The sequence below is a fragment of the Artibeus jamaicensis genome, unplaced genomic scaffold (genome assembly GCF_021234435.1).
Source record: "Artibeus jamaicensis isolate MK-2021 breed Jamaican fruit bat unplaced genomic scaffold, CSHL_Jam_final contig_354, whole genome shotgun sequence".
NCBI lineage: Eukaryota > Metazoa > Chordata > Mammalia > Chiroptera > Phyllostomidae > Artibeus > Artibeus jamaicensis.
The window spans coordinates 45,115,001-45,137,691 of record NW_026521803.1 but is presented as its reverse complement, the minus strand read 5'-3'; the positions used below and the strand labels follow the sequence as shown (position 1 = coordinate 45,137,691).

The 22,691-nt window shown below is 55.6% G+C and overlaps 1 protein-coding gene across 3 annotated transcripts in view; it reads right to left on the bottom strand.

Moving 5' to 3' along the window:
* TSHZ1 (teashirt zinc finger homeobox 1) overlaps positions 1–22,691 on the bottom strand; it is a 69,653-nt gene that overhangs the window by 37,363 nt on the left and 9,599 nt on the right. Inside the window, exon 1 of one of the 3 annotated variants that reach the window (XM_053664145.1) lies at positions 13,972–15,757. The exons of 1 other annotated variant lie outside the window; for it this stretch is intronic. In XM_053664145.1, the coding sequence (XP_053520120.1) occupies positions 13,972–14,131 (160 nt within the window). In that variant the 5' untranslated portion in view covers positions 14,132–15,757. Of the gene's footprint in view, positions 1–13,197; positions 13,502–13,971; positions 15,758–22,691 lie in introns of those variants that run through there. One more of the 3 variants, XM_053664147.1, reaches the window with a different exon arrangement.

Sequence of the window (22,691 nt, the reverse complement as noted above, 5' to 3'; positions counted from 1 at the left end):
GCCTCCATTTATGACAGCGGCAAGAGTACGAAGAAGCTGCAGAGCCCGCCCAGACACGGCGCTCGAACTCGGAATCAGCCCTGCAGCCCTCACGCCGGCACCTTCCAGCAGCCTTCCGCACTCCATTACTGGGAATGTCCTCTGGCCCACAGCAGAAAATATTGACAAAATTCCGCTTTTAAGACAGTTATTGTCTCTGGATACTTGATAGCAGCCTTCAAAACTTCACCTGCTGGCATTAAATTCTGGAGTTTGGGCGAAAGAGAGAAAATCTGCCACATCTCCAGCCCTCCCACTCGAGCAGCAGCAAATCCAATTATTCTCGCAATTAAACCAGCTCCGTGCCTGAATAGAAGGAGGCCACAGACCCCCCCACACACACACACACTCGGAGACCCGGAGCCGCCCCCTCCTCCAGACCCTGAGACTCGGGCTGGTCTACATGGCCCAGCGCTCTGGGGAAGCACAGCTCATAAAACTGAGTCTGCTATCAGAGACCTCAGTGTCGCCGCCATCGCGGGACGGGGGAGAGGAGAGGGCTCCGCACCTGGGTGCACTGCCACGGACCTGATGGAGGGCCCCTCCATCTCTCTGTCTCTCTGTCACACACACACACACACACACACACACCCACCCATCTCTGTGCTCCGGCACCATAGAAGCCACTGATGCTCCATCAGGGGAGAACACAGACCTGGGATGGCTGGTGTTGACCTCCCACCCCGGCCATGGGACACACACACACGCCGGCCACACTGTCCGTAGGCAGAGCAGTCGGAGAGCTGCTTGGTGGACTACAGGCTTATCCAATGGGGACCTTCCATCACTGCCACTGTGCGTGGAAGGGGTGTGAGCCTGTTTGGGAGCGGGGGACCCTCTCCATGACACGGATCGGTCTCCACAAACCAACCAGCAGAAGTCAGACGCAGGGGCTGCCCAAGCCAACACTCAGAACAGTCAGGACGCCTGGAGGCGAGAGAAGGGGCCCCTTTCAGGTCACGCTGCACGACACGGGCAGCACCGGGGCGGAGGTGGGGAGGCGCCGGTGGTCACTCTGGGCCTGAGTGGCAGCGATCTGTGACCGCGAGCGAACGGCAGTCCTCTCTAAGGAGGACATGTGCTGGCACAGGGGAGCTCATGCCTCGGGTGCGTGCCCTCCCCCCGAGGCAAGCACTTCCCAGACTTGAAACACAGACCTATAGTTTCAGTAAACAAGTTTTATGGGCCAAGGGGGGCAACTGCCTAAGATAACATAAATCCCAATAAAACGAGAAAGCAAAACACACCCAGCAGTTTCCAGATCCTCACGGTTATCAAGCACAGACGCGGCGCAGGCCTGGATCCGCGGCCCCAGAAAAGCCCCGCTGTCTTCTCTCAACAGCAAGCGGCACGGCGCGGTTTCAGAACGGCTACAACGGAATTTTGAATGTCAACAAAGCACTGTAGAATGAACACTGACATACCCCTAGAAATCCGGGGTTCCTGTGCACACCCTCCCGTTAAGGGGAGGCACCCCTGCCGAGAGGGTGTGACCGCCTGGTTTGGCCGCAGGAGGTGGTGGTAACTACTCCCCGGAACCGAACCTCTGAAAACACCGAGGCAGAGTTCCCTCCTCCCTGCTCTTCCCTTTTTCCCTAAAGGCGAGAAGCAAACCCAGTTTCTCTTCACAGATCGGGGGCCTGGTTCTAATTTGTGCAAGAGTCCTTCTGATAACGATGCGCAGTTAGGACGTCCACGAAAAGTCTGTAGCAGGCATTCAGAGGACGGAAAGCCTGACAGGGAGGCACCACCACCGTCGTTCACTTCTAGCAGGGCTCCCCGCTGCAGAGCTGGGGTCGGGAGGGAGAACGGAAAGACAGAGAGAGGGGAACTTCTTCGTTCCTTTTTTTTAAGGCCGGCTTATAAATCTTTGAAAAGAATTGGGTCAAATATTCTTTGCCGTTTCAACTACCTAAGCCGACTCTTGCCGCACGAAGACCTCGTTTGTACCGATCGCCCGCCCTCCCCAAATCCTGAAAGTGAGACCTGTGGGGGGACACAGGCCCGAGGCTATCAGGGCACAGGTCGCCCTGAAGCGCTCTCCCCGGATTTGCAAAGCAGGGGCCGTGGTCTAGCTGCGCGCCTGGCAGAGGCGACCGGCTGGGAAGAAAGGCCTATAGCGGGGATGCTCAGGCCCAACACCCACGCTGTCCGGGAGGCCACACTCTGGTCCCCGTGAGGGACTCCTGACCCCTGCAGTTGGATCTGCTCACCCTCTGGGACAAGGGAGCAAGGCAGGCTGGAGTGGACGCCCGTGCTTCTCACAGCGGTTCCCCGGCAGCTGGGTGTCCGGGCGCAGGGCCGCGGGCCGCCGCAGGCCCGGGGAGCCCTCAGAGATGCCGCTCTGTCCTTGGCCGCAGGCAAGTTCCCGACTGGATGCACAGCCGCCTCGTGCCCTCCCAGGGAGCCCCCGCCACCCTGTCCCTAAGGTGGAGCTTGCGTCTGCTGAGGACTTCTTTATTAGAATCCGCCGTTCTCTGCTTTGGTTTTCTGTACTCGTCACCAAGCCTCATGGCCCAGCCCTGCTGCCATGAGGACGCTCCCAGCGCATGTCCACCGCGAGGCCGGCAGGGAGACCCCCTCAGTGTGCTGGAGAGGGGGCAACACCATCCAAGGACAACTGGGTCTGTATAAAACACATAAAAAATTGGGACTCTCGGGCTCAGCCAGGAAGGGCTGGAAATTCAGGTCACAGGTTTCTCAACCTCCTAAGTCTCATCACCTCTGGGCTATTCCTCCTCAATCCACCAAAAAAAAAGCCAACCACCACCTACAACAACACGCATTCCTCCAGGCTGCTACACACTCCTTCCCCGTCACCCCCAACCAGCCGACCCTCTGACAACCCTGCTGAGACTCTGGAACCACTTCGCTCCCCACTGCACCCAGAGATGCACATACAAGTCTCATCTCCCCAAGAGACGGGAGCTCACAGAGGGCCGGACGGTCCACTAACTAGCTCATTTCTTGAAACACCCCGCAGGGGGTCCCGAACACGGCAGAGCCTCAGAAACAGGTGTGGGAAGAACGGACAGGCATCGGCAGGCCACACCCTCGGCGTGTGGGACTACCGCCGTCTCCAGTGGGGGGTGGAGAAGCCGGGGAAGGGCTCCCACGGCCACCAGCCAACCTGACAAGGCCTGGTCACCCCAGAGTGGCCCTTTCCCCACCAGGCCCTGAGACCCCCACCCATGCTCCCACCCCCAGGTCCATGGTACCCCCAAGGTGCCACCCCGAGGGGAGTGGGAGTCAGCTGATGGGTAGACCGACACACGCGAGCTGGGGCCATGACTGGGACCCCCCAACGTGAGGGCAGATCAGCCTCCAAGTAATGAGCAGGAGCCAAGCCGTGCACCCCACCTTCCTCCACACCTCCCTGCACCCACCCCTCCCCCCACGTCCCCTCTGAGGCACTGTGCCCCATGGTGCTGCCCCACCCTCCATCACCAGCCCCAACAGTGACGTGCCAAGAGCTCTGGGCTCGCAGACTCAGGCCCTCAGCGGAGGGGCTCCCAGCCCAGCCGTGTCTCTGACGGTGCAGCCCATGGCGGCTACTGAATGCCGTCCATGTGAACCCAAACCCTGCAGGTTTGCACCCGCCATCAAACATCACGGGGATGGGCCCGAGAGGACAAAGGCGATGCCCACTGACGGATGCGCTCACTGCATGAGGCCCCATGACGCACAGCACGCGTGCCCCCCGAGGACGGCCAGCACGGGGCCCCTGTTTTCACCCCCCACCGATCGGTGAACCCCTGCTGTCCAGCAGGCCCCCAGGAGGATCCACCAGTTCCTTCCTGTCGCTGTGGGACCAGCCGTGGCCACATTCAAGGCACCGAGTGGTCAGCATGGTCCTGTGTTGGTTGGTGGCCACCCACAATTGCCACCGGTTATCAACGGCTAATGTCTGCGGGCATCCTGGGCACGTCAATGGCTGATGGGAGGTTACAGCTCTACACTCTTCAGTGAAGGCTCTGGCCCAAACGATACCTGGAGTGTCCTGAAGAGGGTCGCCCCCAAATCCACAACCTGCTGGAAGCTCAGAACGTGACCTTCTTGGAAAACAGGCCCTTTGCGAACAAAACTGGGTAAACTGGGAGAGTTCACTAAGTAGGATGGATTCTGCGTCCAGCGGTTGGTGGCTGCTCACAAGAGAGAGAGGACACACAGGCACAGAGGGGACAGGCGCCTGGAGAAGATGACTAGGGGACGAAGAAGAGGGAGGTCGAGGACAGCCAAGCAGGGCCAGGGCCCGGAAGCGGGAGAGGTGAGGACAGACCCTCCCCAGAGCACGGCCCTGCTGGCACCCTGATGCCTGACACCCAGCCACCAGCACCGAGCGAATGGCGTTCTACTCTCCTAACAGCTGCGCCGTGATCTCCCACACTCCCTCTGCTTCTCCCTCGCCCTTGTTTGTTGTGAGCGTCTCTGAACAAGGACGGATCCAAAGGAGTCAGGTTGGGGGGGGGGTGAGCGAGATGGAGCAGACGCTAGACCCCCGACTGGTCAGGGAAATGGCCGGTGTGGTCCTTGGCGCCCACGCCCACTGTCCCCCGACCCCGGAGGCGCACACGGCTCGGATGCCTGTCTCAGGACAGAGCTGGGGACCAATGCAGACCGACCGCCTGGCTCCCTTCCGTGGAGCCAGGACAGCCAGGCCTGGGCTCGCAAGTCCTTCAGGCTCATGACAGTGCCACAGCGTTCCAAGGGGAGGGATGGGGACAGAGACGGCAGCTCCTGTCACCCCAGACGTGTCACCGGATAGTGGGAACAATGCACCCACCCGGCACCAGGATCTGACACCACGAGTTCCAGGACACTCGGGGGCGCCCCGGAGAGGGGAGCCACTTCCACAGGGAGGGTTCTATGGCAACGGTGTTCCCTCCTCGAGAACGTCAGGCCCCCATAAAATCCCTGTTGGTGGATGAGAGGGGACGGCTGCAACGAGGGTGAGCCCGGCCGGGCACATCCCCACGTCCTCACCGCCTGCCTTTCGGGGAGCGGGCAGCATGGAGCGCTGCCAGGGAGCCCCGACTCCCTGCCCCCGGGGGCGCCCCTCTGTCCAAGTGCATCGCCCTGGCAGCAGGGGCGCCCGGCTGACAAGAGCCGCTGAGCGACCCTGAGCATCACAGCTGAGCCGGTCTGGGTTTTGTGATGGCTATGAATTTGTGGGGTGGGATCGTTTCGATGAGGTTACTTCTAAGGACGAAGAGGCGAAGCATCGCCCCAGCACACACCCCGAACTGTGGAGACCCTCGGTGGGGAAGGGTTCCCAGCGGGAGGCGGGGCCCGCGCAGAGGACAGATGGCTACGCATGAGACAGGAGCCTGGTGCTCCAGGCCACAGTGAGGAGGGAAGGGAGAGGACTCGGGTCGGGGGGGGGGGGGGGGAGGTGGGTACCTGGGAGCCAGGCACCTGGTCCAGGATGCAGAACCGAAGGCGGAAGAGACCTTCAAGGGCTGAGCCTTTTAGACACTGTCAGGACCTTAACTGTGTGTGACCTGTGACATTTGTCTGGATGGCTGTGGCACTCCACTGCACACATACTATTTTCCTAAAAATTCCAAACTTGGCCAAAAAAAGAAGTAGCAACATCTTTCAATGTCCTTCTCCCTTTAAAAACCGAGTCACTGTCCCTAAAATTTGCAGGGAGGACCGAGGTGCCTAAACCCGGTGGGAAAGGGGACACGAGGGGACGGTCTCTTCCGGAACATCCCACGTCGGGGGCGGCGGTACAGGAGTTCTGATTCCCTGGGTGAAGCTACCGCTGCCTTGTTTCAACGTGAACTCCGCGAGGCTGTCTCTGTTTCCTCAGGGCAAAGGGTCACGATTTATCTGTTGGAGGTCAGTTCCCCCCGGGGGACAAGGAGCACTTTCGTCCTATTTTTCTCCCTCTCACAGCGCAAAACAGAGAGCGGCAGACGGCCACACCCAAACACAGGGCTTCTCCCAACGGGGGAACTGACCCCGGCTTTCCAAAAAGGAGAAACGAACTGAGACTTTAACCTCATGCCCAAGAAAGCAAAGATTTTTTTTTTTACAGCCAACAGCTTAAAAGGAAAATTTAATGTGGCAAGTGAAATGTCTTTATGCAAAAGCAGTCTTATAATTTTTGTAACTTTTATACTTATGTGTAATTATTTTCTAATTTCATAAAATTAAATTTTAGACAATTTGCGTGACAACGTGTGTTTGGCTGCCCGATAAGCATGCAGGGGAGGGGTCCATACTCTCCATACTACACGCTTCTCAGAAAACGCCAGACCAAGTTTTAGCAGTTCAAAGCGAGCACAGATTTGTGGCCTCCCTTGAAATTTTAATCAAAAAACAAAATAAAACGTTACTGCTGAAATATCAACTGCTGAAATATCTTAAGTGAGTATCAACTATTCACTTCAGGCAGACCATTACCCTTTCGGGGCTTTAGGGGGCGGCGCAGCGGCCAGGACCCAGACGGAGATCACGCCCTTCCCAGGCAGGGGCCCTGCCTGCAGCCCTGGGAACCCCGGCCACGTGGCGGCCTAGAATCCACAGGGCCCTCGCGCTGGCCTTGGGCTGTCTCTCTCCACCTCAGCCCCCCTCATGGCACGCCCAGCCCCCCGTGCAAGAGGCCGGCAGCCTGGCGAACACACGCTGGTGCAAAGTCACGCATTTTATAAACCCCCGAGCACCAGAAACGAAGGCCCGCCTCCCGGGAGCCTGGCTGGGGGCAGGGCTGCGTTATCTGCCTGCGCAGCAGAACATGTGGCCAAACAGCTGTGTCGGGAGACTAATTAATAATGAGATTTTTCTGGGCTTGGTCGTGTTTTTCAGCTTTTTAAGATTTGTTATTTACTGTCGCGTCCTCTCTCATACTAAGCAGCCCCCCTCACACCCAGTTTCGTGTGTAGGATTTGGTACGTTCCGTCCTAGGAGGCCGCCCCCGAAACCAGGATGCGGTGGGAACTCATGGACCGTCTGTCGTCCCCAACACCAGCGTTCACGCCTGGCGGCCTCCCCACGCCACCGCCGAGGCCCCGCCGACACTCCAAGCCAGGCCCCTGGCTCTCGGGCACTTTTCACTGGGTCTCCCCCAAAAGCACCGCACTGCCCCGAACAAAAAATAGAAAACAGACCACACACCGTCCATGCCGACCTTCTCCCCCGAATGCTGTGTTGACGCCCCAGTCTACCAGGTGGGGCCTCTCAGAGCTCCCCCAGCCCCCCATGCAGACAGCTACCCACCCACCATCTATACCCCACAGGGCGGGTTCTGTCGTGGATGACAGTGTGGACGGCAGTTACAAAATATCCAGGAAACCCAGCCGCGGGCACCCACAGGCCACTCTGCACACACCGTGTCCCAACCGCACATGCCTGCTTCCACCTGGCACACACGGGACTGCACAGTACACACCAAGGGGGCTGCTTAAAAGAACCAAAGACAAGCCCTGGCTGGCGTGGCTCAGTGGGTTGAGTGCTCACCTGCGAACCAAAGGGTCTTTGGTTCGATTCCCAGTCAGGGCACATGCCTGGGTTGCAGGCCAGGTCCCCAGTAGGGGGTGCGTGAAAGGCAACCGCCCACTGATATTTCTCTCCCTCTCATTCTCCCTCCCTTTCTCTCTCTAAATAAATAAAATCTTTAAAAAAAACAAAAACAAAGGCTCAGCACCACACACACAATGGTCATAAAAGTACAGAGGGCCACAGCCAAAGGGCAAGTACAAGTGCAAGTGCAAGCCCGCTGAAGGAAGGCTCCGATGCATTAGTCGGACGCCTGATGAGCGACCAAGCCACCAAGCCAACGAGGAGTGCTTCTAAATACAGCCTTGCCTCGCCTCGTGAGTGTACGTAATGGAGGTCACCCCCATACGTATTTGGTGGGAGGTCTCCTACCAAATATCGCTGGGGCCGTGGAGAAATAAAAATGGAAACAAAAACTGTGTGTGCGCGCGCACACGTACATGCACGTGTGCACTTACACACATCAGCGCGTGAGGGGTGACATTTTCGTTTCAGCTCGTACACAGAGTGTGAGGTTCCCGAGGGAGGTGCCAGCACCACCACCCCGACACGCAGCCCCAAAGGAGGGATCTCAAGCCTCTGTGGTCCTGCCCCTCCCTCCGCCACACAGAGGCCAGGCGCCCGGTCTGTACACAGGCGGTGGTGGTGGTCTGGCAACACCCTGAGTCCTGGTTCCTACGGCCCGACCACCGGGACCAATGCCAGGGAGATGCGACCAACATTAACACCCGGACACACAGGGATGGCTTCCTGGGTCAAGGACTCAGTGTCCTGGGCCTGAGTTATATGACCTTATCTATCTTGTGCTCAAGGACCTGGTGACAATCGGTGTGACCGACCTCTGGGACCTCGGTCTCAGCAAGTCTCACTCTATGACAGAGATACCACACCCCAAAGTGAAACCGCAGGATACAAGGATGCAGGGACCTGCAGGCCCAGTCGGTCCGCAACGTTCACGGCGCACCTGCGGTGTACCAGGCACTGCTGCAAATGCCACCTCGGGGGTACTGTCAGAGGAGAGGAGCCGCCCGACAGCAGGCCCCGACTTCTCCTCACGTGTCCCCTGCCCGGACGACAGGCATGAGGAACGCACAGCCGAGAAGCCACAGGTTTGGAGGGGATGGGAAACGGCTAGAATTGGGTCTGTCCAAGGAACCCTGACTGCTTACCTTAACGACTCCAGACTAGCCATGGGGAGGAGAGTGCGAGGGCCCCATGCCTGTCAGAGAGGATGGGACTGAGACACACCGACACCCCTGGCAGAGCGTCGAGGCCACCGGGTGGTGACCGGCACCCACAGAACTCAACACACTGCGTATCGCACAGATTTTTTCTATGAGACACAGAGGGAGATTCCGGGGCTGAGAGACTGTGACTGATGATAAAGCCCAGCGGGGACAGCATCTTCCCGCGGAGATGCGAGAGTCGACGTGAAGAGAGGCAAGCCCTCCGAGCAGATTCTGCAGAAAACAGAGCGTGTTCCCCACTGACCGTGGCGAAGGCAGGAGGCAGATCAGGGCTGAATTATGTGACGGCAAAGAAGAAAAGGCAGGTGAGATAAATTGGAAAATAGATTTTTTGTTTCCCATCTTCAATCCCGATAACATTTATTTCATTACTCAATGAAACTTTTACATCCACGGGATGCATAATAAAATATTTTATATAAAGTTAATATTGATAACCGCTTTCGCTTTCAAAATGCTCTAACTCGGCCGTGAGCTCCATCCCCTCCGAGAATTGCTGGAAATGAGCAGGTAGTCAGAGTAAGTATTTATTGGATAAATAAACCAATGAATGAACCAGCAATTGGAGAAATGAGCAAACGAGGTGGGAAGCGGGGCCAGTTTTTATGGTCGTGGCTCACCGTGGAGAAATCCAACTTCTGAAGAAAAGATGGGACCTCTGCAGGGTCCAGAGCTGGTTGACGTTGGTGTCGACAGTACAACCATGCCATTGTTCTGCATCCAGGCACAATGTGGGGTCACCCCGCGACACCCCCAGAAAGGTGACAGGGAGAGGCAGTGACTCAACTCCACGTGTCAAGAAGCCAACGGAATTGTACTTTTAACGTCCACGTTCACTTCTTATTCCTGCCACCGCCTGGCTCGAGAAGGAGGGAATGCAGCCCGGCCGCCCTCAGAAAGGATGCTGCCGGAGCCTCCATCCCCCACCTCTCGGGAGATGCCGAGTGGGACACACCTCCCACCCAGCACAGGCCTGGGACACGCACAACTCACAGGCAGGGAGGCCCTGGTGCTGCCGCATCCGCCTTTATTACTCCAAAGTGAAAGAAACTAATAATTATTTCTCAGGAAAGGCAGTTTTTCAACAGACGAAGTCTTTCAGTGCGCTGCGTCTACCGAGAAAATGAAATAAAAGGCACTGCGGTGCACCACAATATCTAAAATTTATTTAAAAACCCATCTGAAGTATCGCGGAAACAATTTCTCCCTCGAGTGTTTTATGAACAGCAAATGTGAACAGAAAAAATATTTTTGCTGATACCCTTGAACTAAGTTTATAGAAGTGTGCGTGTATAAATATCTCATATTTAACAGAAAGTTAATGGGACTATCAAGAACCACACAGCATTTTCTTAATTCGAGTTGGTAACCAACCAACTAGCATAAAAGCACAATAATGAAGGCCAACTCATATACAGAAGACACAAAATTTAATGGGGGAAAAAAAACCCTTTCAAATAACGGCGCAAAGCCTGGCAGAGCTATTATTATTCCCAGCGCATCGTCACTGTCCCCGTCGTCCGGAACTATATTTATTATGACTTATTAGATTTTGGAGCAATTGTCCTCTGAAGAGCTCAAGATACTGCAAAATAACTTTTAAAACTATGCACAAATTTTATGAGGAACATTTCTAAAGCCAGAGTGTTGCTAAAAATCGGGAGAGGAGGTGGGAGAGAGACGCAAGTGGACAAGAGCCAAGGACGAGACGAAGTGGGGGTCAGAGGAGGAGCCGGGCGAGCAGGGCGCCTGCGCCTGTGAGTTCAGCCCCCACGAGGGAGCTCTCAGGGCTGTCGTGCCCCTGCGGCCCACGGCGGGCTCGCTGGAAGATGCGGCCCACTGAAAGGCCAGGGCTGTCCTGGGCAGCCCGTGGCTGGTCACTGTGTGCTCACGGGCAATGCAACCCACCAAACGTGGAGAATGTGTACCTCAGCTTCTCTGCGTGTAGAGAGGGGCCTGTTGAAAAGAAGTGTCTCCTCTGATCAGCTGAGGAAGCTCTGCAGACGACGGAACCAGAAACGAGATACTGACGTTTACAACACGGATGGAGCTGGAGAACACCATGCTAAGGGAAACAGGTCCGGCAGAAAAAGACCAGAACCACACGCCTTCACCCGTCTGTGGGATACAGACGTGAAAGCAACAAGCAAACAAACCAGACAGACAGACAGACCTAAACTCCTAGGCACAGACAATGACGGTATGGTGGTTATGAGACCGGAGCGGGTAGGAGACAGTCCAGGGAACAGGGGCTCAAATACGCGGTGACGGAAGACGATTCGACTCTAGGTGGTGGGCACACAGTGCAATGTACAGATCATGCATCATAGCACGTGCACTCGAAACCTGTAGTCTCACTAACCAATGTCACCCCAAAACATCTGACTTCACAAAAAGGAAGTGGGCACCTCCTCAGTGACACTCACAGCATCCAAGAGGGGACAAAGCTCCTGGGGTGGCCTTGCATTTCACAGAGCTTTTTAAAAACAGCCACCACAAAAGATAAAGCCGTACGTGCAAGTAACCCCGCATGCTCCTGAGTCTCCTAAAGCAGTTTTTAAAAATATTTTAATTATCAAGGAATCATTCCTCCCAACCGCCTGCACGGAGAAGCCCCCCAGCCAGCGAGCTGCCTGACAGGCTGGTGCCTCGTCAACGGCCACAGGTACGTCTGCAACCGCGGAAGTACAGGGGAGCCCGGCAGAATCCCCCTGGGGAGGAAGTTTCTGCACCGGGTTCTGTAAGCCCCCGAATTCTGGGGGCGACTGCTCATCTCCAGTCTGAACCCGCTGGGCTGATGCATCCTACCTGCCCCCGCCCGCTGGAAAAAAAGTGACCAGATCATCTGCGACCCCCGGAACCTGGCAGGCGCGTGCTTTGTCTCGTGTTTTTGCTGCGGAGCTGGAATGACGGGCAGAGTACGTTTTAGGTCGGCCCTGTGTCCGCACAGTCTCCATGAGAAGCAACGGCAGCACTGGCGCGTTGTTAAGGGGAGTTTTCCGGGTCCTCCTTCCTAAGCCCACTGTGCTACATGAGGAATTCCAGTCCTGCCCGCAAAGGGACAGGGACTGGACGTGAGGGGACACGAGAGACTCGAGGGTGACCTGCGTCTCCACGGCTCCCGGTCTTACCCAGGTCACCAGGAGATCTTTGGGAGGGTGCAGAACCAACCAACAGCACTTTTCTCCATGGGCGTGGGGCAAAAACGCCAAAGGGAACCCCCGCACACCAGAGAGGAGGCGACCAGCCAGGAAGTCAGACCTGCCGAGACAGCCACCGTGCTGCCTAACGGACCCCAGGCCCCGGGGCTGTCCTTCGCCACTAGTCCAAAGTCCACACAGGGAACTTCAAGTTCGTCTTAACTTCGCTTCATCAAGTCCAACCTGGTCTGAGCTGACCCGAGGCCGTGAGCACACACATGTTCTTTTTTCACCCTCGGGGGTGTGAAGAGTCCCACACTTTACCGCAGCTGCACTCACATGTCACCGTGCTGAGGACACTGCAAAACGTGCAGTATGGGCCCTGGGCTTCCTTCTGAACTCTGAAAAACCCCGAATTCCGAAACATGTCTGGCCTTGAGGGCTTCAGGTGAGGGGTGGCAGGGCTCTCCCGGACTGTCCTGTCTGCTGTCTGGGGTGGATGGAGGGGGCCCTTCTAGTTTGTCGCATCTGGGGTCCCATATAAACCTGGTACCCGAGGGGCTGTGACTGGAAAACTCTCTCCCGACGGACAGAACAGTCGCTAGAAGGGAATGTATCAGGCCCTCAAAAATCCTAACAATAAATAAAAATATATATGAAGTCTGTCCAGAAAAAGCCCAGCCACTGTTAATATAATGAGAATGGTGTGTGTGACATTGTTGTTTCCTGGCAGCCCAGGAGAGTGGACTGGAGTGCGCATGTGTGAACAAGGACGACTTCACTGTACCAGTCAGTGGGGGTGGTAGACGCTGCTGAGTGAGCATGTGCACTGTGTGGCCATCACATTCAAAGTGACTGAGAGAGTACAGCAACGAATCTGCATCAAATTTATATTAAGCTTGAACTTTCCTCTGTGGAAACTATTCAGATGACTCAGAAGGCCACAGCCACGGACAACTGGTGACGGGCAGCTTCATCACAGCAACACACCCACTCATGCATCCCGTCTCATACAGAGTGTTTTTGGCAAAACATCCAATCACCCAGGTGACTCAGCCCCCCTACAGCCCAGCTTTGGCGCCCTGCAACTTTTGGCTTTCTCCAAAGCTAAAATCGCCTTTGAAAGGAAAGAGATTTCAGACCATTGATGAGATCCCAGAAAATACAACAGAGCAGCTGATGGCAACTGGGAGAACTGGGTGAGGCCCCAAGGTGCCCACTTTGAAGGGGACTGGGGCGTCATTGTCCTGTGTATAATGTTCTTGTACCTTCTTCGGTAAATGTCTCCATTTTTCAGATGCCTGGCTGGACACCTTCTGGACAGACTTCTCATGTACAAGCTTGGGAGACAAGATAGAGTGAGGCAGACCTGATTCCCAAGTTCAGTCCGTTTGAGACTGTCCAAGATCCACGCCAGAGCTCTCGCAGCTCTAAACACTGCACTCGCTCTGCACCCCCCTGAGAAAACCAAGCAGAGACCACCCAGTCTGAAGTCGAGGAGACACACTCCGTGCCAGGCAACCCCCCAAACTGTGGTGCCAAGTACCTGTGTGGCTGCCTCACAAACCCACTGAGGGGTGGGGAGACCCCACACCGGGGTGTTCACAAAAGGCAGAATCTGGCTCCCATGACAAAGGCGTGTTTTCACGTGCATTTGTTCTTCCTTGTTTGGAGCAATGTCCACACCCCCGTGTCTGATGCTGTAGGGCAGGGGCAGGTCTCACGGCTCACACGGCAACTGCGTGCTACGCCTGCTGAGAAATGAGCTCCCCAAGTCGGGACCCGGAGACATCCTATGGTGGACAACGCACCAGGCGGGTGACCTCCGGAAGACACAGGGCAAAGGCTGGGGCCCCACCCCACACAGCTCCACAGGAGGTCCCAGTGGGCCCAGGCGTGGCCACGCACCCACCACGTGGGACTGGCACCCACGGGCACTCCCACGGCTTCACCTCCCAGCCCCTGGCGGCATCCACCCCCCGGGACAGCACCCCGGGCAAGTGAGACGCGGGGTCCCCAGTTTCCAGCCAGCGACGACCCACCTGTTCCTTTGTTCCTTTTCTTCCTGCAAGACCAGGATGAGGACAGGCCCCTGCAGCGGCGGCAGCCACGACAGGGCGGTCGGGGGCGGCGGCGCACACAGCACGCATGGGGCTCCACCTCTAAGGTCATACCTGCGTGTGGTGACTGACAACGTTTCATCTTGATGCAAAGCAAACAGCTGCTGGTTTGATTGCCTAGCAACTAAAACATGACGGATGGCCCGTAAGATGGATAACTACCATAAATCACCTCATTCAAACGCTCCCAGAAAAAAAATTAAAAAACAATGGTTTTCGTGACATTTGCTGCTCTCCATAATGCGCCGTGATAAATATGGCCTCCTCTCAGAGGCACAGGGGCGGCTGCTGAAGTTCAGTCCCTTCTGTCCCTGTTTGCCATCCTCCCGGGCGCCTGGGCTCCTGCGTGGGGTGTGTCACTGGGCCCAGGTCACACTTCCTGAGCACCTGCCGGCCACTGCGAGCTGGGGGGGCTCTGCGGAAGCTTCCACCACCACACGGTGCTGGATCAGCAGACGGCGGTCCCGCGGCACAAAGACGGCAGAGGACCCCGGGCATTAATAATACTCACGATATATTTAGTGTAATGATCTGACCTCGGCCGGCGTCACGGGCGCCATGATTCATGAGCGTTTGATAGACTGCTTCCTGTTTGCAGACATTTCATAGGCTCCTCAAAGGCCAGGAATGTGCTTTTAACTTGCAAATAAACACGGAGCTTACAAGGAGAAGACGGGCCGGAGATGTGGGCACCTGCGCTGCCGGCCCGGCCGGGTGTGGTCCTGGGTGCACCTACCTGGGGAGGCGCAGTGACGGGACCAGCCCGGAATTTCCGGGGGTTCTTTTACCTTGTCTCCCCACCTTCAGAGCAGGTGGTGGCTGTTCTCCACGCCCTCTCTCTCCACTCCGATCTTGCGGTCCACTCAGCTTTGGTCGTCTCTTCTGAAGGTCGGGGGGACCTGACAGGGAAGGCTGCCCCCAAACGCACCGTCGCCCCGCCCAACCTGGGTTGGCTCTTTGAAACATGGAAAGGGCTCCTCGTCTCTTCGCCTCTTCTCGTTGACGGCACCCACCCTGGTCTCCACGGACCGGACACCCCTGGCCTGCTACGGAGGGCGTTTAGCTTTTGGACAAGCTCTGACGGAGCTGGGCTCGGGTGGGGAGGATGGGGGGCCGCACACCCCTGCCCTTAGGGAGCTTGGCATCTCTTGGGTACACAGACGGGACAGGCTTTGACCTCTCAGACAGACCAGCGTTCCGATGGGTCCCCCCACGTGGCACAGGCACCGCCTGTTCAAACATTCACACCATTGGCCCGCACACCTTCCAAAAACTGAGGCATTCCCAGTGCAGAAAAGAGAGAACTTGTTGTTCTGAGTGCTGCACCGTCCCAAGGACACGTCTATGTCTGGAAACCACGGGGGCCAGGCAGGTAGGATCCTCAGTCACACCGAGCGTCACAGCTGTGGCAGCACGTAGCACTCTGGCCAGTGGCAGAGGCCCCTGCAGGCCAGAGTGACATGGCTTCGCTGGGAAGGCCTGGCGCTGGGGCCCGTGGGAAGGTGCTGGGTGCAGGCTGCAGCGGCCACACCCCCACTGCCAGCGGCCCCTCCAGACCCGCAGGCAAGCAACCCCCTGACACAGAAGTGAGCGACATCTCCAACACAGGCGGTGTGTTAAGGGCAGAAGAGCCATGACCCTGGCGGTGGCCCTTCCAGCCCAGGTTCGGGCAGATGGGACGACTGAGGCATCAGAGAGAAAGTCCTCTGTGTTTGTGCACGAACTTCTGGGCCCTGAGGAGCCACCCTGAGGAGGAAGGCTGCAGCCACTAGATGGTCCCGCTCCACGGGTTTTCTAAGAGTAGGGGACGGGCACCATCATTGGCAGGTTCTGCCTCTGACAAACTGACCCCAGGAGCAAGGGCCATGGAGCTCCCAGCTGGGCAGCCTCCGGTGACATGCCACGGCGCGGGCGAGCCGGAGAGACTGATGTTAATTACGCCACGGACGTCTCCCCGGGCAGATGCTGCTACCTTCAGGCCTTGGGAGGGAGGGGAACCTTCTCTCCAAAGCCTCGCGCCCCTGACGCAGAGGCGTTTTGGCCTCATTTTTCTTCCCCAGTACAAACGGGCCCTCCCGCAGCACTCAGAGAGGCTCACTGGTTTCCAATGACCGGCTCTGTACCCCTGGTCCCGGTGAGCCCTGGGGTGCAGCCCAAGTTCTAATGTTCTCAGAGCCCCGTAAGGGCATGAAGATCTGGAAAGTGGCCCTGCAGGCACATGTGTGCAGCCCCAGGCTGTGTGGCCACGGTGTCTCAGCCACTTCCGCCAGGGCTGACTGTCCCCTGACCCCCCAGCGGGGTGGGTCGGGGAGGACCCACCGCACAGGACAATCCAGCACGCTGTCCCTTTAACACTGCAATGCTTGTTTCCTTTCTGTAAGAAAAGTAAATCACGCTATAGTGAGTTGAGCTTTGAAAAAAGCATCCATCCATTAAAGTTCACGGATTCGAGTTTCCAGATTGTCCCTCCCCTGGCTGGGTCTCAAGTTACAGCCTTGTACAACCCAAGTCTAAATAATATTCACCATGATGAATGGCACCATCACGCCGATATCCACAATCAATCTTCGCTTTAAAGATACATCCATCTTCAATAATGTTGATGGGGATTCTGCAAAATGGGAAACGTGACTGGTTTCCCGACCCGGGGACGGTGGGGAAGGGAGGCTCTGAGTGATGGCTGTCAGCCCACATCTGGCTGCAGAAATAAATTAGCCTGATGCAGACAAACGGAAGGGCCGCCTCGACAGCAGCCACTCCTGAGCACTGGCTAATTTATAGGACTTCTTTCTGGAAAGTTCCTGGCTGAGGCAACAGTCTGCTCAGCTATCTCTTTAAATGATATCTGAAGCTGTAAATAACCTTGGGGCTGAGGACAGTCCAGTCCGAGGGGGTGGGGATGGGAGTAACTTTTGTCACACAGGATTCAAATGCAAAACCGTTCCCTTCCAGGGGGGAGAAAGGCCTTGTTTTAACCAAATGCATTTTTATATTTTAACTCAGGGATCCCCTCTGGCAGATTTTTTTTTCTTGTCACTTTTTCATTGTCTTCTGGTGGTTTAGGGACTCAGATGAACAGTAAACAGGCTGGGGGGTGGTAAGGAGAGCCCCTCTCTGCTTCCTTCCTCACCCCCCCAGCCCCCCAGCATCGGTCAGCCCACAGCTTCTGAGCCACAGAGAAAGACAGAAACATCCTTCCTTTATCTTTAGTCTGTGCCTTCAGAACCAGCCTGCAGCGAAACACTCAGTCCTCCAACACACACCACCGAACGGCAGCGGCAGAAAGGGGGTCTGCGCCTTGGTCACGAGGGAACGGCGTCTTCCTCGCTCTTCCTGGTGTCTCAGACCTTCTGCTCTGCTGGTAAAAACTTCAGCTTTAAATTCTCAAAGCCTGCAAAAAAAAGTGGGGAGGAGGGAGAGGCGGCAGTCCCGGGATGATTCCACACGAGGGTCCCCGGTGCGGGCGGGGGCTCCCAGGCCGGGCCAGGCCGTGCGGCTGCGTGCCGAGGGTTAACTCTGTGCGGCTGAAGGACTTACAGTAACGTGGTGAAGACAGAAACATCACAGGCTTTCCTGGCAAAGGGCTTCGCAGAGGGTAGGAGGGACTGCAAAATGAACTCTCTCAGGCTTTGTCGGCAGCCTTTCCCAAGGCCCAGCCTGGCCCCTTTGATAAATGACACATGTCATTCTGTCACGGGCTGACAGTGCAGCTGGGAGGGCTGGTGATGGATGGCTCCGGGGAGGAGGAAATCAACTTTTTGGCACCGAGCGAGCCTGTGCCCTGTATGAGGATTTTGTTTCTCAAAAAGTGAAAGATAGACTTAGGATTAAAAAAAAAAAAGTTGAAAAACAGATTGAACGACAGCTCACACTTAACATAAATTAACTCAGTAATGGCGAAATGTGCTAGCCTGTGATAAATAAAAGCTACATTAGTCAATTATTAATCACACTCTAACTTGTAGCCAGAACCCATGACTTAAGTCTGGGGCCTGGGCTGCCTCACAAACAGATAACACAGGCCTGAGAGATCCTTCCCGAGGGCGACTGGGAGGGCAGGGAGGACTCAGCGGGCTCTCCCGTGGGGCCGGGTGGAAGGTTCTGGAAAAACAGAAGGGGGTGAGGAGGGAGAGGGGAAAACCCGTTACTTGGAGACAGAATATGTACAGCCTGCAGAAGGAAAATTAAACAGCACGGCCACATCCAAATGCTTTTTCTTCCTATCAGGACTCGCTTGCTCTGGATTTTCAAGACATTCGGACACGGCAGACGAATGTTTACATTGGTGTGGATGACCGCGCCTCGGAAATATGCCGCTGGTTTGGCCCCCGGTGCGGCTGGGTTACATCTTGCAAGCCTGGTCCCCGTTACAGGGGTTGTCTTACCGACAGCGCTTATTTCCAAACTCGCCATTTAGCTTTCCGCCCAAACGGACGGGCTGACGCTGGACATTCACGCAGGTGACAACGCCGAGTGAAGTGCGGGCTGCCTCTCCACCACGTGGCCCTCATTCAGCCAACTTCTTATCAACCATGCCCGCAAACCAGCAAGGACACCCTGTTCTCAGGCAGCCTGCGGCTTCGGGTGCCCCTATCTTTCGCCATCAACAACATCCAGTAAAACCCACCACCTGGACGCAGCCTTTGAGCAGACGGGCTGCCCAGGAGGGTGAGCACACGAGACACAACCGTCCTCGGGAAACCGCTCCCCATCGGCACCAGGGCAGACGGTCGGCCGCTCCCCGTCAGCACCGCACGCCTGGCCGCGACCGCGCCAACGGGGCCCTAACTCTTTGCTTCCGAAGACCAGCTGAGGTTGGAAGGCTGCCTCCGGTGTCCGGAAGGGCACACTGAGGGTGGGGGGCCCGAGTGTAGAGGAGAGACCCACTCACGACGTCACAGGTCGCACCTGCAGAGGAAGGGACTGTGAAGAGCCACTTCACACCCCGTGAGCTGCACTGGTTTACTCACCTCTGCCCGCACGCAGCAGGTGATCAGGAAACGCTGAACTCGCTTCCAAACGCCCTCTCTTTCTGGAGCAAAGGAGCGCAGGCGACTTCTCCGTAAAAAGCTACAGCTGTGTCCCCAGCCCCCTCTTCCAGGACAGAGCAGGGCGGGCAGCTGGGTAGCACACCCCCGGCCCTGGGCACCACCAGGGTGCGCGCCCAGCCCTTGCAGCCTCGGGGGCTTCCGTGTGGTGACCGGTCTCCATGTGCCTTGACACGGAATGGCAGGAGGGCCCAGAAGTTGTTGGTTTCAGCTTACTTCCAATTTTATAAGTAAAAATAAACCAAATTTTTCCAAATGCCAATTCTCTGAGCACACCGAGCTTTTAAAAACAGCACAGGGGCAGCTATTGCTCTGTGACCGCCTCAGGGTGCCACACAGTGGATCGGATGGACTGTGGACTCCCAGGACAGTGACACACTGGGGGCCCTTCACCCGCCTGCACCCTCCTTTGCAGATAAGGAAACTGAGGCTGGGGAAGGAAAGAAGAAAATCGAGGAAAGGACAAAGCCCCGGGCCTCCGCCCCCCGCAGCCAGCATGTCCCTGGGTTTACAACACCGTGTTCGAGGGTCGACTCAAAGTCTCAAAGTCAGCCTTGTGGATTTAAACACATACGTTTAACAGGCAGGCTCCACATTGAGTCACATGTTTTAAATCGCCCCGAAAAGCCAATGGTTTCTTCCATGGCTATAAATAAGAGCAGGAGGGGACAAAAAAAATCATACATTAAAACACAGGCTGATGTTTAAACTTCTCCCTTCCTACAGCTGAAATATAATTTTTCTTTCGTCCATAAAAAATTCAGATAGTGTGCAGAATGTTTATATATTACCAAGGTCCCTCTTTAAAAGGTTTATACTTTTACTTTATGACCTGTCCTTGATTTGACACTTCCGCTCATCAGAAAGGGATTTATAAAATAATCCTGAAGGTGAGGAACACACGTGTGTCAGAGACTAGCTGGGCTTCACGACACGAAATTTAAGAAGAGAGAGAAAGCCTGTTAAGCTCTCTTTAGTCACCAATAGACATCAAAGGTAATAATTAAAGAAGACAGACGTCATAAAACATAAATTTATGCCTCTTTTAATAATGCACAAGCACCGTAGTGTGTAAAACATCTATTAGGTTGAAAGAACATGAAAACGTTCCAATAAGAAAAATCTGTTTTGTTTTGGGGTATTTTCCCTTCCTTAAAAAAAAAAAGTGAAGATCTTTCTTTCTTCCCCCTGCAAGTTTAAACTGAAGTCTTTCAAACCCTTTGCCATCTGTGGGTACATGAACTATGAATGACCCCGAATGATTTGCACTCTGCTCAGAATCCCTTAGAAAGCTCGGGAAAAAGTATCATTAAGAATGACTGATGACTGTCAGTCAGGGCTGACCTCATCCAGGCTCCGGTCCCTGCCTCTGTAATAAGCTGTCCTTTATTAGCACCAACACTCCATAAAAGGGGTGTGTTTAGTCACAGGGTAGCGGCCTTCTAATGCCCATCGCCTCTCGGGAAGATTGATTCGTGCTCATTTTCACTGCCTTCCCAGCACAGACAGGGCCGGAGCATCGGCCCTGCCAGCCGCACTGCAGTAGGGTGTGGGGGGTGCCTGGAGTGGGGGTGGGTGGGTGGGCGGCAGGGGCCGGGGCGGGCGGGTTATTTTTTCTTTAAGGAACCAGCCTTTCCAAACGACCCGACCACAAAACCATATGTGTGTCAGGTTCCAGAGCCGGCGGAAGGGAAGCGGGGAAGGCCCCTGTGCCTGTGCGCATGGGCCTGAAGGAGCCATTCCAGTGTTCACTTGTCTTGGGAGCAGGAAGGGACCCTGGCCTGCACCTCTCTCCCTCTCCTCCCCTCCCTCTCCCTGTCTCTCCCTCTCTTTCCCTCTCTCCCTACCCCCCCCCATCAACAGTTCCCAGAGAATCAATGAGGAGCCTGCCTGCAGAATTAGGCCTCATAACCAGCCTGACATCAAAACACAAAGATGTAATTATTACCCATTAAAACCGAACATGTGTGAAGCTAAAAAAAAAAAAAATCTTCCCTATATGAACACATAAAAATCCATCTACCGCTTTCGTATTAAACAAGTAAATTATTTTTAAGAAGCTATAGAAACAAACCAACACATCGATGCATATAAAATCTCCACGTACCCTGAAATCCCTTGACCCGCCTCCACTCTCAGAGGCTGAGCGCCCCGAATTCCCAGGAGAAGATGTGTGATTATGTTCGTCATCGGCCTGCAGCCATCACGAGACACCGGGTCCAGGTGACACCCTGAGCAGGTGCTCCTTGGGCCGCGTCCCGAGCGGCCCTCCTCCCTTGCAAATACATCTATAAACAAATTTAGCTCACAGGGTGATTAATTTGCAGAACCCCTTTGGGAATGCGCAGACTCTCACTGGTCTAATGCCTTCAGCCAGCTACTCCCAGAAACACAGCCAGCCACCAGCACAAGCTCCTACTCTCCGAACACCGCCCCAGAGCCTTGGGACCCTGTTCCCCTGTGCGTGGCACCTCTCGGATTGAAATCTGCTGCCGCAAAAAACAGGGCACGGGGCTGGGGGTCCAGGTCTTGGAGAATGGACTTCGAGTGCAGCCTGCTGGAGCAAAGGCTGAACCCCTCCTGCTAAGAAACTCAGGACAAGCCAGGCGGGAGAAGGGTGGGTGTCAACAGCATGTCAACAACAGTTCTGGACTACCCCCAACCCAGCCTAGGACACCAGCTTCCACTCAGGGTGTAAAGGGGTGGGGACGGGGAGGGGAGGCAGCTCCTCTGTGACCACGGCAGCCCTGAGGTGTCCTTCTCTGGGGGGGAAGGGGGCTCCGGAGACCCAAGTCTTCCCAGTTCCTGGCCAAGGTGGAGATGACCTGTACAGCCATCACCTCTCTGCGCCCCCAGTTTGCTGGGGTGTAACACTCGCTTTGCTCCCTTCTCCTAAAACATGTCCTTGTTACCGATTTCAAACTGACAAAGAACACAAGTGCATTTCTGCTGAACGAACTGCCGGAACTTTTCCACTTTTCCGCTGTGCGAGGTGCACGCCGCCGCCAGGCGCCACTCTCCCCGTCCCCACCCAGCCCGCGCTTCCTCCCCCCGAAGCCCGCCGCGCTGTTTTCACAAATAGTATTAGTGTTTCATCTACAATTCGCCAAGTCCTAACAATCTACTCTTGCTGGCTGACTCAATATTTATTGGACTTTTATTTCTAAATACTTTGTGGAATTATAGCAGTTCCCTTAAAATGTCCTTACTTTTTTTTTTTAAGTGTTTCAATTTAAAAACATATACATATTCTCGAAGTCTGGGGGAACCGCTGCAGGAGGCCCGAGCCCAGCCCAGCCACGCGAAGGCACTGTGTGTGGTCACAGGTCGTGGGTGTCTGGCTCTCCCGGATGCAGGGCCTTCCCAGGTAACAATAAAGCTCGGCGGGAAAAACCAGACGTGTTTTACTGTTATTTTCACGTCACCAAGAGCTGAAGCAGGACAGGCTCTTAGAGAACATCACACCGCTTACTTCATTAATAACAGGGCGCCCCACTGCTGGGACGCATCCTGCGCTTGAAATAAATATGAGTCACGGCGCCTGCGTCTCCAACCCATGGATGTTCAGGCTGTGCTCTGACCCCGAAACCGGCC